The sequence below is a fragment of the Ahaetulla prasina genome, chromosome 1 (genome assembly GCF_028640845.1).
Source record: "Ahaetulla prasina isolate Xishuangbanna chromosome 1, ASM2864084v1, whole genome shotgun sequence".
NCBI classification, from domain to species: domain Eukaryota; kingdom Metazoa; phylum Chordata; class Lepidosauria; order Squamata; family Colubridae; genus Ahaetulla; species Ahaetulla prasina.
The window spans coordinates 267,385,288-267,402,524 of NC_080539.1; the positions used below are offsets into that span (position 1 = coordinate 267,385,288).

General features: G+C 39.9%; 2 protein-coding genes across 2 annotated transcripts in view; one reads left to right on the forward strand and one right to left on the reverse strand.

Annotated features, from left to right (window-relative positions):
- Nucleotides 1-17,237, forward strand: part of PTPN5 (protein tyrosine phosphatase non-receptor type 5) — a 71,818-nt gene that overhangs the window by 42,578 nt on the left and 12,003 nt on the right. Inside the window, exons 10-14 of the mRNA XM_058158294.1 lie at nt 1,817-1,901; nt 4,445-4,524; nt 5,309-5,446; nt 9,348-9,458; nt 14,282-14,442. Of these exons, the coding sequence (XP_058014277.1) occupies nt 1,817-1,901; nt 4,445-4,524; nt 5,309-5,446; nt 9,348-9,458; nt 14,282-14,442 (575 nt within the window). The remainder of the gene's footprint in view (nt 1-1,816; nt 1,902-4,444; nt 4,525-5,308; nt 5,447-9,347; nt 9,459-14,281; nt 14,443-17,237) is intronic.
- The window catches only part of TMEM86A (transmembrane protein 86A), a 150,047-nt gene continuing 142,868 nt past the window's right edge, over nt 10,059-17,237 (reverse strand). Inside the window, exon 5 of the transcript XR_009152199.1 lies at nt 10,059-10,105. The gene's annotated coding sequence lies outside the window, so the exon portion shown is untranslated. The remainder of the gene's footprint in view (nt 10,106-17,237) is intronic.

Consider the following 17,237-nt stretch of genomic DNA (forward strand, 5'->3'; position numbering starts at 1 on the left):
TCAGGGGTGAAATGCTCCCGGTTCGGACTGGATCCCGCGATCCGGTAGCGTTGGGAGCAGGTAGTTCGGAGAACCGATAGCAAAAATCCCTGCCCCCCCTCCCACTGCCCACGCCTCGCTGTTCTTCTTCTCTGTCCCTGAAGCGCTCAGTGGTAATATAGCTGCAAACGGCCTTAAATGACTGCCGTGGCATTTCAAAGGGCCACACTACAGCTGATCAGCGCTGTAGGCAGCTAGTAGACCGGTGCCTCTATTTTTAAAGAAGGTAGACTGGTGTCTGCGAAAAAAAGGCACTTGGTAGACCGGTGCCTCTCAGTAAAACGCAATTGGTAGAACGGGGCCTCTATTTTTAAAGAAGGTAGACTGGTGCCTCAATAAAAGGCAATTGGTAGACCAGGGCCTCTATTTTTTTATTTTATTTTTATTTACATTTATATCCCGCCCTTCTCCAAAGACTCAGGGCGGCTTACAGTGTATAAGGCAATAGTCTCATTCTATTTGTATATTTACAAAGTCAACTTTTAAAGAAGGTAGACTGGTGCCTCTCAATAAAAGGCAATTGGTAGACCGGGGCCTCTATTTTTAAAGGAGGTAGACCGGAGCCTCTTAGTAAAACGCAATTGGTAGGGTGAAGCCTCTATTTTTAAAGAAGGTAGACTGGTGCCTCCCAAGTTTTGTATACTTTATTATTTTTATTATTATTGACCATGCCCATTCAGTCACCTGACCACCAAGCCACACCTACCAATTAAGCCACTCCCACAGAACCAATAGGGAAAATTTTTAGATTTCACCCCTGATTTATCTCTATCAGAACCAGATTTTTATTCATTTATTGGAGAGTAGGGGCATATAGTAAGTTCTGAAAGAATGGAAATGTGACTTGAAGGATAGAAAAAATGGCTGAATTCCGGGAACATTTCTTGGTAATGTAATTTCCTAAGCTTAAACTCACTGTATTGACTAACTTAATTTAGATATGATCCATTGCACACACATAAAATCTACATATTCTTGCACCTGTTTTTATGAAACCTTGCAGGTTTCTTCCTAGTAGCATGTGCTTTCCAGCGTTATTTGAATTTCCACCATATGGGACTTCTGCATCATCAGAACACGCACAGTCATTTATAAATATCATACAGTAATTAAAATATCATACAGTAATTAAAATAAATTCATTAGTTTTACTACTATTTGCATAGCGGTGCTTTTAATGACGTGCATTCCCCTTGGTCTTATCTTGAGTAATGAAGCGCATAAAATTAACATAGATTTATTTGATAAGCCAGAAGAATAAGAGGATTCTTTTTATTTGTTAGGAGAGGAGTAACTATATTTTGAGCTGTTACAAGGTTATCCAACGATCAATAAATTATTAAAAAGTGCCAGTAGGACAAATATTAGTACAACAAATATGAGATTCAGGTTCATAAAAAAAGCTCAGCCATAGAAATTCACTCTGTCTCAGTGCAATGTGCTGCACAGGAATATTTTAATAAAGAAAAGGGAGAGCCCCAAAATAAACTGGCTTTTCTTCCGGGAAAAAAAATAGAATATAAATCTAAAAATAACAATATTACAGTTTAATCCCATTCATATTAAACTAAAATAAAAGGGCTTTCAATATATCTCACAGCTCCATCACACTTCCTTTAGTACTCAAATTCTTCAATTCATTGGTTTTGAATCGGCATTGAATGTGTTTTCACAAGTATTACAGCATTCTTTTTTTTAAAAAATCCACTTTCATTTTTAAGTGAAAACTATTAGGATTGTAATATGTCTAATATTTCTATGATGCATCTTTCAACAGGAAATCCCAATGAACTTTATTGATCCAAAGGAATATGACATTCCAGGTTTAGTCCGAAAGAATCGTTACAAAACAATTCTCCCAAGTAAGTACATAGAAATAGAAATAGCTCTTAGACTTACATACTGCTTCACAGTGCTCTTATAGCCCTCTCTAAGTGGTTTACAGAGTCAGCATATATTGCTCCCAACAATCTGGGTCCTCTTTGTACCCACCTCAGAAGGGTGGGAGGCTGAGTCAACCTTGAGCCTGGTGAGATTCAATCTGCCAAACTGCTGGCAGCTGGTGATCAGCAGAAGTAGCTGCAATACTGCACTCTATCCACTGCACCACTGCAGCTCTATCCATTTTAGACTTTTAGTACAGAAGCATTTTGAACTATGTGTTAATTTATATGTTTGTGAACTTACAAACAGTTTAAACCGGATGGGATTTGCCATAGTGGTGAGTTGTGGGTTATGATAGCTATTTCCGAATGTCAGGAAAGATCACTAAAGTTACAGAAGCATTTTGGAGTTGTTCACCAAATTCCCACAAAGAATATGGATTAAGATCAGCAATGCAGTATAGGTAGTCCTCGACTTACAGCAATTGAGCCCAACATTTATGTTGTTAAGTGAGAGATTTGTTAAATGAGTTTTGCTCCATTTTATGACTTTTCTTGCCACATTTATTAAGTGAATCACCATAGCTGTTAAGTTAGTAACACACTTGTTAAGTGAATCTGGCTTCCCCGTTGACTGCTTGTCAGAAGGTCGCAAAAGGGGATCACATGACCTGGGAACGTTGCAACTATTATAAATATGAACCATTTGTCATTTACATCTTTTTTTCAGTGCCATTGTAACTTTGAATGGTCACTAAATGAACTCTTGTAAATTGAGGACTATCTGTAAAAGTAGTACTCATTTATGACAACAATTGAGCCCAAAATTTCTGTTCCTAAGCGAGACAGTTGTTAAGTGAATTTTGCTCCATTTTATGACCTTTCTTGCCACCATTATTAAATGAATCACTGCAGTTGTTAAATTAGTAACACAGTTGTTAAAAGTGAAGCTGGCTTCCCCATTGATTTTGCTGGTCAGAAGGTCGCAAAAGATGATCACATGACCCTGGGGCACTGCAACCGTCATAAATACGAGTCAGTTGACAAACATCTGGATTTTGATCATGTGACCATGGGGAGGCTGCAATGGTCGTAAGTGTGAAAAACATTCATAAGTCACTTTTTTCAGTGCCATTGTCACGAAATGAACTGTTGTAAGTCAAAAACTGCCAGTACCTATGACATTCCCAGGTAGTAACTATGAATCTCACAAATTGAATGTTCAGTGATTTCAGTATCTCTCAGAGCTTGAGATAAAAATTGGTCAAAATCTTTACTATTTCATACCATTTTGACCAGTTGTTAGACTTTCTGTTTGGAGGGATCCAAGGTTATTCAGTTGGACTGCATTATGTTTCTGATACGGAAAATGTTATGATGGATGTTTATTTTTACAATTTATCTGGTCTCAATAATTGTTCTGGTTATTTTGATGAGATGGACTAAAAAATTATATCAACTGTTTAAAATGCTTCCTGAGATGTGTTCTATTTGAAATATTTCTGGGCACTGAAACATTTGGTCTGTCTTAACACTTTACACTTTAAACTTTAGTTGCAATTCCATTCTTTAAAAAAGCTTAAAAACAGTTTTCAATTAGAAAAGTTGCCCACAAAATGGAATACGTTGTTCTGAAAATAAAATAAAATAAAATATTTTAAAATTTCAAAAATAGATGTTCATTCCAGCTAGAACTGAAAGATAAATAGGCACTTAACTTAATGATCAGTTAGTTGCTTGCAACACTATAGTTAATTGCAGTTAGCGAAAGAAATGATAATAGTCTTTAATTCAGCTAATGTATACTGCATTTCTTTTGCAGATTTACAGATTTGTTGTGGGTAATTTCTTTTAAGCCTTTTGTCTCAAAAATTCCACCCTAACCATGGTTGATCAAAATGGTTGATTTCAGAATTTTCAGGAAAAAAAGTTACTGCTCAAAGGCAGCGCAACATTAAATCCTGTAAAATTATAGCAGATCTCTGCCTTTGCACTGGCATTTAGACCAGGCTACATGCAACGTTAATAATGATTAGTTCTGCAATAAGAAAGAACACTGAATTGTGAAAGGTACTGCAGCACCCTGCTTCTTCAGCACTGCTATGTTTTGTTCACTGCCACAAAGCGTGGTAAAAGTATCGACTAATATGGATTCTGAGGGGAATTAGAAAGGGATGTTAAGATTCTTAATGGGTACCAGTAATAGCATCTAAATACCCTAGGGTTATATCCCACTGAACATTAGCTGTGGGTCAGCAAAAGCAATGAATGCTTTCTCCAGGCCATCTGGATTGTCACTGTGGGAAGCAGAATTCTGAATTAGGTTCTGAATTAGGCAGATCTTCAGCTAAAACCATCAGGGTCACTCTTGTGTTTCTTCAAGTCAAACCTTTGGCCAATTCTCAGAATTCCAGATTGAAGGTCTGTTGTGTAATATTTGTGTACAATTCATGTTGAGAGAGAGAAAACCTTTTCTGTTCCTTCCAGTCTATAACTCATCATTGCGGCTTTCCATTTTTCAGATCCTCACAGCAGAGTGTGCCTTACCTCAGATGATGAAGATGATCCCCTCAGCTCTTACATTAATGCTAATTACATCAGGGTAAGACTGGCAGTTCCAGAAAATCTTTCTATATAAGTGGTTTTGTTAGGCTTCCATTGTTTTTCAATAGAGTTGCAGAATTCCACAATCATTTCAGTCCTTCCAGCATGCTGACAGAGACACAGATTCAGATTTCAACCTTATAAAATATGCATGCGGCAGGGGTGAAATCCAACAGGTTCTGGAGAACTGGTAGCAAAAATTTTGAGTAGTTTGGAGAACCAGCAAATACCACCTCTGGCTGGCCCCAGAGTGGAGTGGGAATGGAGATTTTGCAATATCCTTCCTCAGGAGTGGGGAGGGAATGGAGATTTTGCAGTACCCTTCCTTTGCCACGCCCACCAAGCCACACCATGCCCACCAAGCCACACCCACAGAACTGGTAGTAAAAAAAATTGGATTTCACCACTGACATGAGGTGATTTAAAGTGTGACTTGCTAGCAATCTGAGTAAATGACAGTCATGTTTACCACCATAACCTTTAGAACCCACCAAGGCCCCCAAATGGGGTGCCAAATGTAGCCCTACTCAAATGAATTTCAGCTTAATTATACATCTTACATAGCATAAATTGCTCCTATTGACATAGGAACCATTACTTTTTGTATAAATCAAAGTTACGCTGCTTGTGCTTATTTGTTTCACTTCATGTGAAGCGTGAGTATGAGAATATTTCTTTCTAATTTACTAAACAGTTTCTGAATGAAAACTGAAGGACTGAGGTATACGTACATTTCAGCACTCATGAACCTTGTTGGGTTTTTTTTGTTGTTTTTTTGCTAGGGCTATAGAGGAGAAGAAAAGGTGTACATTGCTACTCAGGGACCCATAGTTAATACTGTCAGTGATTTCTGGAGAATGGTATGGCAGGAGCATTCTCCAATCATTGTCATGATTACCAATATAGAAGAGATGAATGAGGTAATGCTGAATCTCTATTTTCTATTTTTAAAAAATTCTGTTTTGTGCCTTCGGTGTATTCCTAAATAAAACATTATTCCATTCATAAAACTAGTCTGCTTTGTAACATCAGTAATCAAGGTAAAGTTGAAATATAGTATAAAATTTTGATAAATAAAAACTTTAATATTTACTTGGGTGTCCCAAAGGTCCCTTTTCAAAAAGCAACTGGACTGCCTTGGTTTTTTGCTTATTTATTTATTTTTTTTATTTTTTTTATTTGATTTTTATACCGCCCTTCTCCCGAAGGACTCGGGGCGGTTTACAGCCAACATAAAACAATTTTATAAATAGAATTTTAAAAAATCTTTAAAATCTTATTCAATTTGGCCAAACCCATTTAAAACTATAATAAGAAATGATAAAAACCCAATTAAAAATCATAGTGTATGGCCAGCCCTGCGCGGTGAAACAGAAAAGTCTTGAGTTCACGGCGAAAGGTCCGGAGGTCGGGGAGTAATTGTAACCCCAGAGGAAGCTCATTCCAGAGGGTAGGTTCTCCCACAGAGAAGGCTCTCCCCCTGGGGGTCGCCAGCCGACATTGTTTGGCTGACGGCACCCTGAGGCGATCCTCCCTGTGTGAGCGCACAGGTCGGTGGGAGGCTATCGGAGGCAGCAGGCGGTCCCGTAAATAGCTCGGTCCTATGCCATGGAGCGCTTTAAAGGTGGTGACCAACACCTTGAATTGCACCCGGAAGGCCACCGGCAACCTGTGCAGCTTGAAGGCGTTTCGCTTCTCATCCAAGAAGTTCTCTAACTGAAGAGATGTCTTTAAACAAAAACCAAGAAAGTCCAGTTGCCTTTTGAAAAAGCATCTTTGGGACAACCATGATCTGGATGACTGAGAATTTCCATAGATTTATACTTGAGCCACTCCCGAAGTACATTTCCTATTTTTCTTTTGGGGCTATAGCCTCTCTTTTGAAATGTTCCTGTTGCACATTCATTTTATTTTTGTCGTTAGGAAAATGTGAGTCTTGTCCTGTTAGTGCTTCAGCTGAATACTGATCAGAATGTGATTGCAGTAGAGCAGGGCTGTCAAATGTAATTTCATTGAGGGCCACATCAGGGTTGTGTTTGACCTTGGGGAGGCGAGGGTGTGTGTGGCCAGGGGAGGGGCTTGCCAGCTCAACGTCACTTTTCGAGGCTCCCTTTTCGGCCACAACGGCCTTCTGCAGCCCTCTGCCAGCGAAAATGGAGCTTGAGGGAGGGGGCCACGCTTGAAGGAGGCACCATTTTGGCTGGCAGAGGACTGTATGAGGCCATAACTGAACCATGGCAGGCTGCACACAGCCTTTCTGAGCTCTATTTTTGCTGACGGGGCTGCAGGAGACCGTCGTTTTTGCTGGCAGAGGCACCACGGGTCGGTTCTTTGCTGTTTCTAGGGCGGCCCCGCAGGCCAGAACTAAGCACCCTGTAGGCCAGATGCGGCCTGTGGGCTTAAGTTTGACACCCTTGCAGTAGAGTTATGCAGTAGCAGCTAGTTTTTCTAGAAAAACAACTTCGACAAGTACATGAGCAGTGATGGGCTAATGCCATGTTAAGGCCCTAATAGAGTATCCTGCCATCAAATTTTGTGGCCCTTGTTTCCACCTGTTGAAAGCTTGTTTAGTTCTGTGTTAGCAACTTAGAATGTCTTTTGAATTGTCTCCTTGCTGCCCTTTCCAATTGAGCCACGGCACAGGAGGGTAGCTTTAAGAAAACTAAAGTTTAATTGGCAAAACGTTTGGCCAATCATCTAGAAAAGTAGCATAAGTCAGCTCTTACCAATCTAGAAAGCTTTGGGACAGCTGTCATGTTTTCTTTCTATTCATCGTAATTTAAAGCTGCAATATTATAGACTTGTTACAAAGGAAATGGAAATCTTGCACGTCTGGAGATCTCTGTACACACTTGTGCTTTATCAGAGAGTTGTGGCTTAATGAAGTCATTCATTATTGTTCAAGACTCTGGGATGCTTCACAATTTTTCCATTAAAAAAAGAATTGTGTTGTGACTCAAATATAAATATAGTTTGCAGGAAGAATATTTGTGTTCATGCTATATATGTTAATTCTAATAATGCAAAGATTAAGGCTTCAGTATTCTAGCACTCTTATAAAATGTAATGTGAACTGACAGACAGCCCGCAGAAATGCGTGGGTGTTCATTTCAGCTGTTCCAAGACTGAGCTATAGATAGCTGCTAGCACTTCTGATAGTGTGTGTGTGCTTACACCCCCCCCAAACCCATAGAATGAATGTTGAAAGAAAAACTTAGGATTCTGTCGGTTCATCAGCAGGATAGTTCTTCAACATAGAACAGAATAGCCCTCAAGCAAGGGGTTTTTAAACACAATCTGTATTGCCTTTGCTTTTCCTTCCATATCAAATTATATCTCATTCTGTTCTATGTTGAAGGAACATAGGGCTATGCAGGAAAAAAAATCTCCTAAATTCACTCCTAAGGGGGATGTAATTAAGAAGTGGTTTGGATGATTTATGAATATTGCAATCCAAGCCCACTTTCCCATAGTCACATGGCCCAGGACATCCAAAGTGCGCAGCCCATCCTGTGCATCTCAGTGCACACATACACACAAAAACTGATAAAACATACGAATACAGCACAGGTACACAGATACACTTGTATACATATACATGTAGGAAATAGGTGTGCACGTTCCCTGATTAGCTCATAGAACAGAAACTATATGTACAAAGAGATGAAAATGTTTCTTCATTACAAAGTATACAGATACCCCCTATAGCTGCTATTAGTTAAGTTGTAGAAAAAATCTGGATGCTTTCCTTACTTTGGCAAAAATACTGTTTGACAGTGGACAAACATGAACGAGTAGACTCCAGCAGATGGAAGGATAAAACTGAACATTCAGCAGAAGGAATAGTTGGCCTTATATGACAATAACATTTCTCATCTACCTATCAAATTTCACACCAACTGCAGTTTTCAAGTCATCTTCAAAGCCAACCCAAATAGGGGACATTATAGTTCTCAAAATGAGTGGCAATAAGGGCATTATTCACTACAGACAGTCCTAGACTTACAGCCATTCATTTAGTGACCATTCAAAGTTACAAAGAGCACTGAAAAAAGTGACTTATGACCATTTTTCACACTTACAACCATTGCAGCATCTCAGCTTCCTGTCCTTCACATATTTTAATCCTCTACTTCCTATTTTCTTCTCTGTTCTTTGTTTGTCTGAGGCTCCTGGGAAGTATACTTTATATGCTTGTGGAAAGTTCTGAATTGTCTATGAAGTTATTTCTTGTATCCTTGTATTATACATATGACAGCGATAACATAAATTTGTTTTAATTTTTTTTAAAAAACAAGTTCCTGTAAATATTCTAGCCTTGCTATCTGTATCTCATTCTTCCAAAAATCAAATAGCTTCCGGCATGATGGTGCTTTTCTATTATAGTCTCAAATGGGTCTGAATTTAATTTTGTTGTTTTTGAACCCTGAGTCCTACATTTGAATTTAATCTTGTCATCATCAAAGTTAAAATCTGAATTGAATTGAAGCTTTGCAAATCCCTACTGGTTCCTTTGTTGCTGTAATAATGACATGAGAAAATTGAATGTGATAGGGTTTTCTCATTTCTGCAGTTCTTAAACCAAGAAAAATATTGAAAAATATATGGTTTAATGGGGAATCAGGGGGAGAGAGAGCCAAATATTCTGACTTGAGTAAAATACCACTTTATATCAGTTAATATTTTTACTTCTAGCATAACTGATTTCTGAAAACATTCTGCAATAATTCACATGTACAATATATTTTTCTTAAGCTTGTTAGAGCACATTTACTTTTTGCAGACACCTGCCTTTATATCTGTGATTTAATTTTTGCCTAGAAATGTACAGAATACTGGCCAGAAGAGCAAATTACCTATGAAGGAATTGAAATTACAGTCAACAGAGTCATACAAGCAGATGATTATCGGTTAAGGCTTATTACCCTAAAGGTAAGATATAAAGTAAGAGATTACTCATAGACAATTCAATAAAATTTTTAAGAAATATTCTTTTCATGATCATGCTGGTGCTGTTCTCTCTAGATTTCATTCAGGTGCACAGCACATTGTTCTAAATGTGCAGCTTGAAATCCAAAAGTTATAGCCTAACATATTTACAGAGCTCCAGATTGAAGGAGGCTTTAGTAAAGTTGATAAGCCTCATAGAAAGAATACGTCTGATATGAAGGCCATCAAGCTTTTTGTAGAACAATTAGAATTATGAGCCATTCCAATGGCAATTTATTACCACGTGTTTTCTCAATAGGCATTTCTGATCTGCTTTTATTATCTGTTAAAAGACTTCCTAAATGTACTGACTTTACAGCAACTTTAGTATTTGTATCATATCTTTATTTTTTTAACAGATTCATATATTTGAGCAGGTTAGACATTGTAAATCAGGTTGGTAAGATCTTTGGTGTGACTGATATTACTATTATTGAACCTATGTGGCTACCACAATATGGAAGTATCTGCACTCTGCAGTGATCTCGCCAATTGCCAGAAAACCTTCCATGGAAATCTTATTTTCTGCAGATACATTCATACAAGTTTCAGTGCTGGTTCTCCCAGACAGCAACAAAAGATCAATCCATCTAAAGAGAGAAATAAATATTTATAATTTATGCCTTTCTCTAAAACTGTTTCTATAAAGTAAGTTGAGTACAGAAACAAAATAATAATAATACATTACAGAATTAATCTATTATTTTAGCAGCCTTTTTTGCCTCGAGAAGTTGAACATTTCAATGCTTAGCCATTCTAAAAACCAGCTAAATATATATTTCTAATATGTATATTTCTTAGCAAAGTCCCCCCCCCCCAGAAAATCCCATGGAATATAATGCTTTTAAGATATAAGTAAACAGAAGGCTCTAAATCAAATTTAGTTGTGGGGGGGAGAAGCTTATGGTTTTGTTTTGGAAATCTAAAGATACAGCTTTAATTCATAACTTTAATTCAAACAGCCCATTTCCTTTGAATGTTCAGCACAGTGTAACATTCTATGCAACAAGTATCGTAGAAAGTTGAAGCAAACATTCCAGTGCCTTTAACTTCAACTACAATAAGAAGTGAAGCATTCACAATTAATAAGTGTGCTTGCCAACTGAGCAGTGTGTTTATTTGATTGATTGATTGATTCAGCATGATTTCTTTTTTTTTTTTAAAGGAATGTAAACCTTATACTTTCTGCCATGCTCATGTGGTTTATGCAAATAGAAATAGTTATTTTTCTATCAGGAGACAATTTCTATCAGTCTACCTGGACAATATAATTAAGCATGCAGCAGTTGTGACAATGTAGTGTTGGCAACTACATTGTGTTTGCTTTGGTGTTGTTTTAGTAACAATAGAAAGAGTGCTACTGTGACAGAATGTTTGTTGTTTTTTATGTGCCATATTCATTAAATGAATTGCAGCAATTTGGAAAAATCAAACCGGGATAAGATGGAGAGGCCAACATAGCAAAATAGTGATTAAATAATTAATGTGCCATTCACTTCAGTTTCCAAAGATCAACTAAAATAGATACATTACCTGTCAAAATAAAGGTCAACAAAGAGTGTTACAAAATTCCCCAGGGAGTGGTATGTTCCCATTGGCGCCACAAAGAAACCACTTTTCCCTTGAGGAACACAGTTTAGCCCAGGAGTGTCAAACTCAATTTTATTGAGGACTGTGTCAGGGTTGTGCTCGACCTTGGGTGTGGGGGGCAGGGTGGGTGTGGCAGGGTGGGTGTGGCCCGTTCGACATCACTCGTGTCAGGTGCCTGTGGTGGCCCGAACATTCTGCCAATGAAAACGGGCTTCCGAGCTCCGTTTCCAGCTGTGACAGCATCCTGCAACCTCTGTCAGCAAAAATCGAGCTTGCAAGGGCCGCATGTGGCCCTCCCAAGCTCCTGTTTTCGCTAGCAGAGGCACCGCTGGTCCTTAGCTGTTTCTAAGGCGGGTCCATGGTCCTTCCTTGTTTTCAAGGCGACTCCATGGGCCAGATCTAATGTTCTGTCACCTCCCTTCCTTCCCAAAACAATACACCAGCCGAGGTGGTCTGCCAGCAATTTATTTACACTTGGCTGGGTTCCTTCTGGCAACAAAAGTTCTGGCAATGTTCCTTCAAGTCCTTATCACTTAGCAGCGTGCTGACAGGTCATTGCCAGGGCAACCAGGAGTCTGCAGGATGATGTTAAAGCACTCACAAGTAATCCCAGTCTTCAGTCCAAAGCAGTCAAAGAGCCAGTAGTCCGTAACTTTGTCCAACACAAGGGCCTATGGAGCACTCTCCCTGCTTTTATCCCTTGTGGGGTGTGGCTCCATGACTCAGCACTTCCTGGGCCTGCCCACACCTTCCTCTGCTGCGCATGCTTGTCTCGGCGTCGCTGTTTCGCATCTAGCCAAGATTGATCCTCAGCAGCTGGTTCTTGGGGCGTTGCCAGGGAGGGGTTGGGGGAAAGAGGCCTTGTCAGCTCCTCCTCCTCCTCCTGGCCTGCAGCTGGAATCTGAGATGGTGCCAGGGAGGAGGAAGATCCAGGGGCGGAAGGAGGCCTTGCCAGCTCCTCCTCCTCACTCTCTGAGTCATCCGGCTCCAGGAGGCCCGGCCCGGGGGCCAGAGCCACAACATCTAAGCACCCAGCGGGTAGATGCGACCCAGGGGCCTTGCGTTTGACACTCCTGATCTAGCTGAAGGAATTCACAGGGCAGCTTTCCCAAGGTCCTCATGATCAAATCATTTAAAATATTTAAAGATCTGTGCCTGTATTTTGAATGGACCAGTTCTTACATTTAAAAAAACTAAAGGGATGCAACTCCATATAGTTTCATGTCACAAAATTAAGTGAAGTGACAACAGAGAAGGAGTAAGTGGTTCAGCCATGCCACTTTAGAATACATAATCCCAGTGTCTGTGTTTTTCTTACCAGTTTTTCCAGTATTTAGTAGGTGGTGTGGGGGCTCAGCAGTTAAAATGCTGGGCTTGTCAGCTGGAAAGCCAGCAGCCCAGGTTCGAGACCCAAGCTCCATGCAATGGAGTGAGCTCCTGTCCTCTCCCTAGCTCCTGCCCAAAAGCTTTCAAATGTGAGTAGTTAAATAGATACCTCTTTGGCGGGAAGTTAACCAGCATGTGGTGTCATGCTGGCCACATGACCACAGAAGTACCTTTGGACAGCGCTGGCTCAATGGCCTTGAAATAGAGACGAGCACCGCTTTCTATAGTCAGCAATGACTAGCAGAATAAAATCCACAGGGACTCCTTTATCTTTTTTAATATAGTAGTGCAATCTGAATTAATGGACAAAGCAACTTTGCAATGTAAATTATTCCTACTTGCCAGTTGTATGATGTTAACATGAGCCAGTTTAATAAAAAAAATTGTATCAATGTTTTGTTGTTGCTACAGCTGCTGTTGCCCTTGAATTATTTTAGTTGTCAGTATGTTAATAAAAAAAGGCAGTAAGTTGCAGGGATGGAAATTGTTGAACAAGAGACATAGAATATAGAATAAAAGGGTTGGAAGGGACGTTGGAGACATTCTAGCCCAGGAGTGTCAAACTCAAGGCCCGCGGGCCGGATCTTAGCACTTCGCCACTATAGGTACCTCCAACATTTAAAGCGCTCCATGGCTTAGGACCCGGGTACTTACGAGACCGCCTACTGTTACCTTATGCCTCCCACCGACCCGTACGCTCTCACAGACAAGGTCTCCTCAGGGTGCCGTCCGCCAAATAGTGTCGGCTGGCGGCCCCCAGGAGTAGGGCCTTCTCTGTTGGAGCATCGATGCTCTGGAATGAACTTCCCCCTGGCCTATGCCAAGTGCCTGATCTTCGGACCTTTCGCCGTGAGCTAAAAACACACTTATTTATTCAAGCTGGACTGGCATAATGGTTTTTTAATATTTTAAACTGGGTTTTATTGTTGTGGGGTTTTAAATTTTTAAATTTTAAATATTGGCCTTTTTGTAATATGCTTTATTTTAAATTTTGGTTTTAATTGTATATATATTGTGTTTTATTTTGGCTGTACACCGCCCTGAGTCCTTCGGGAGAAGGGCGGTATAAAAATTTAATAAATAATAATAATAATAATAATAACATGAGTCCCATGTCATGCCCACTATGGTCATGCCCCCTTGGCCACTCCTCCCAGCCCTTCAAGGTCAATCACAACCCTGATGCAGCCCTCAATAAAATTGAGTTTGACACCCCTGTTCTAGTCCAACCTCTGCTCGAGCAGGAGACCCTGTACCATTCCAGACAAATGGCTGTCCAATCTCTTCTTGAAAATCCCCAGTGACAAGAGCACCCACAATTTCTGGTGGCAAGCAGTTCCACTGATTGATTGTTCTCTGGGTCAGAAAATTTCTCCTTAGTTCTTGGTTGGATCTCTCTTTAATAACAACCAGTAGGGTCTCCCTATCTAGCTAGACATCTCTCCTGGTTTGTTCCCCTGTTAGCTTCCTGTGCAGAATTTTCAATATTCAAAAATTCCTCACCTAAATAACCTAAGGTATTGAAACCTGCAGTTAATTTTTACCTAAAACTTGGGAGTGCAAATCAAGGAATTATATGGTGCCATATTTTCAGGAATCTTCAAACAAATGCCAATAGTATGCATATATCAAGGAAAGGTGTTAAAAATCAGAGTCATTGAAATTGTTATCTTTGAAAATTCTGGGCTGCTTTTTGTGATTTCTCTAATGAGAGATGTTTTTGATATTTGAAAAGAAATTCATGTGTTGAATTTCTCTTGCTCCCGATTTTCTTGCTCACTGTCTTATAGAATGGGGAAGAAACAAGAAATCTGAAGCACTACTGGTATACATCTTGGCCAGACCAGAAGACCCCTGATCAAGCACCACCCCTGCTCCAACTGGTCCAAGAAGTGGAAGAAGCCATGCACCATGCAGAAGAAAAGAATGCTCCAATTATTGTTCATTGCAGGTAAATTATTAAACATAGTTAGAAAGAAATGAGGGGGAAAATGATACTTAGGTAATTTTCCTATATCCCTGACATTCATTTGAAACGTCCTTTGCTTTTAATGTTATATACAATACTGAGTTTACCTTTCACTTTTTCTTTGACATTTTAAACACACCTTTTCTATGTGTCCACTCTTTAACATTCTAGCAAGAAATATCCCTTGCATTTAAGCTGGTAGAATCCAGAGGAATCAAAATTTCCACATTGGGTTTCACTGTAACCAGGGCATGATCTGGCTGTCTTGTGCCTGTTACACAGTGCAGATGAAATGTGAACCATGCAGCCATTTCATTTGTCTGAAATGGTATAGGGTCCTAAAGATGTGTTACTTTCTAACAGAGTCTAGGACTTTTTGGCTTGAACCCTTCGCCTTGCCTGTTTCTCCTCAAGGTGTTATTGGCCACAAACTTTTCTTCTCGGCTGGCCCTCCCCCAGCCTTTTGCCTCAGCACATTGGCCATGGCCCCTCTGTCCCAGTCCCTTCGCTGCAGCCCATTTGTCGAAGTACAGTTTGCATTGGGCTTTTGGCTGCCCAGGACAATGCGCAGCCAGCCAGTCGGTGCAGGAATTTGGGGGGCTTTGGGAGTGGAAGAGCGGGGGTGGAAGAGCCCTGGTTGAGGACAAAATACCTTTGCCCCCTCCCAGCCCCCCCCTTCCACAGGGAGAGGCTCTGGGAACCCCATTTGATGGATCCCTCGCACGCTACAGCCCTCTCCCCCCATCTTTTGTGGCAAAGAGTTGCAAACCAGCCCTTGTCTCAGGCACTTTGGACAAAGGGGGGTGTTGCTGGCCCTCCTGAGCCTCCCTCTGAACTGCAGCCCCCACTCTTCCACTCCCAAAGCCCCCAAATCCCTGCACCGATTGGCTGGCTGTGCATTGTCCTGGGCAGCCAAAAGCCCGCCGGAAACTGTACTTCGACAAATGGGCTGCAGCAAAGGGACTGGGACGGAAGGGCCGTGGCTGATGTGCCAGGGTGAAAGGCTGGGGGAGGGCCAGCCGAGGAGAAAAGTTTGTGGCTAATAACACAGAGGCAAAAACCTTGAGGGAGAAACAGGCAAGGCGAAGGGTTCCAGCCGAAAAGTCCCATTCCGCTCTAACAGGACCCTGACTCTTTGGAGGAGCTGTCTATGATGCTACACAACATATTGCCACTACTGAGTGTACCAAGGAAGCCCCTGATTATAAATGCAATAAGCAGATTTCATAGAAATCTTTATAGGGCCTGTGACCACCTACTGGTTAACTCCACTCTCAGGAAAATATTGAACAGAGTTATATAATTTGAAGCATAACCATTGCAAATAATTTTCTGAATTATTTTTCATATAATTTGACTTTGGGTAGCATAAAGGAGCATTTACATTTTAAAGCTAAATTCATTTTTAGTAAGATTACAAAATGAAATCTTGTAAAAAGAATATTTATATTGTTATGCAAAATTGTGGTAAGTACCCCTTGTACAAGCAGATTATGGATGATGGGATAAAGGTATAATGAGTCTCTACAGCATTTTTCATAAACACAAACCATATGAGAATATAATGCACTATCATAATCTAAAGTAATAAAGTACAATTTTTTCTGAACGTTCTAAAAGTATATTTTTTTTCTGTTATAATGCAGTCAGGTAGCTGTATTATTGTGCTGTCTAAATTCAGCATTTCTCTTTTAACAGTTTGCTTTAAATTTACATTAACATAATTCTTACATTCTACGTGAAGGCATATTATTTGCAACTTGCTTCCAGTGTGTATGTATTCCTTTTTATCATTTTTTTTCTTGGAGACTACATTTATAGCATTTATTTCCATTCTTCTATATATTCCCATATATTATAGCAGTCCCATACAAATCATTAACATGCTGCATCTAGCATTTCCTTGCTTTTAATTTCTTCCGAAATTATTTCGTCACTTCTAATTTTAATTCTATTCTCTGATTGTGCCTCTTTGTTTAGCTTTCTTCACTCAGTTCTAAAACAAATTTAAATATCTTGTCAAAATGTTCTGCCTCTTTTAATCTTAATTCTTCCTTGCTCTCTTCACATACATTCCTCACAATTAACTTTTATTTCTGTAAACATTATGTAATATATTTCTCTCATACTCGGTTTTTGCAAGTCACCTCTAACCTATTCCCCTTCATTATTCCACCAAACATCCATTTTCATGCTTCCCATTCATGTAGTCCCATATATGTCTTGCCACTTTGCAATATAATTCTCACTGTATTCCAATCAAGTTCCACAGTCTCTTTCCTTACGCTTACTTTCCACAGTGAGGGATCCTTGGTGCTCTCTAAGCTTGCTTGTTTTTTTGCAGACGTTTCATTACCCAAACTATGTAACATCATCAGGGTTAGTGGACTGATGGACTAGCATTGATGATGTGTTACCTAGTTTGGATAGTGAAACATCTGCAAGAAAACAAGCAAGCTCAGAGAGCACCAAGACCCCTCATTTTAACCCTGAGCTACAATTACTCTCCTTTATTGATACGTTCCACGCCCAAGCCACAAGTTTCCATAAACCATGATCATTATCAAATGGGGACATGGTCAGTCAAGGCTTTCACATTTAATAATATTGAAGAATATAGTTTACATTACTTTCACTTCATTGATGCCTTGAATTTCTTCACTGGGAACCAGTGTGACTTGCAAAACAGTGATGCTATATAGACAAACCATGATTTGTTCCAAACCACTCCTACATTCTGGACTAATAGCAGCTTTTGAAAGCAATTAATGAGCATC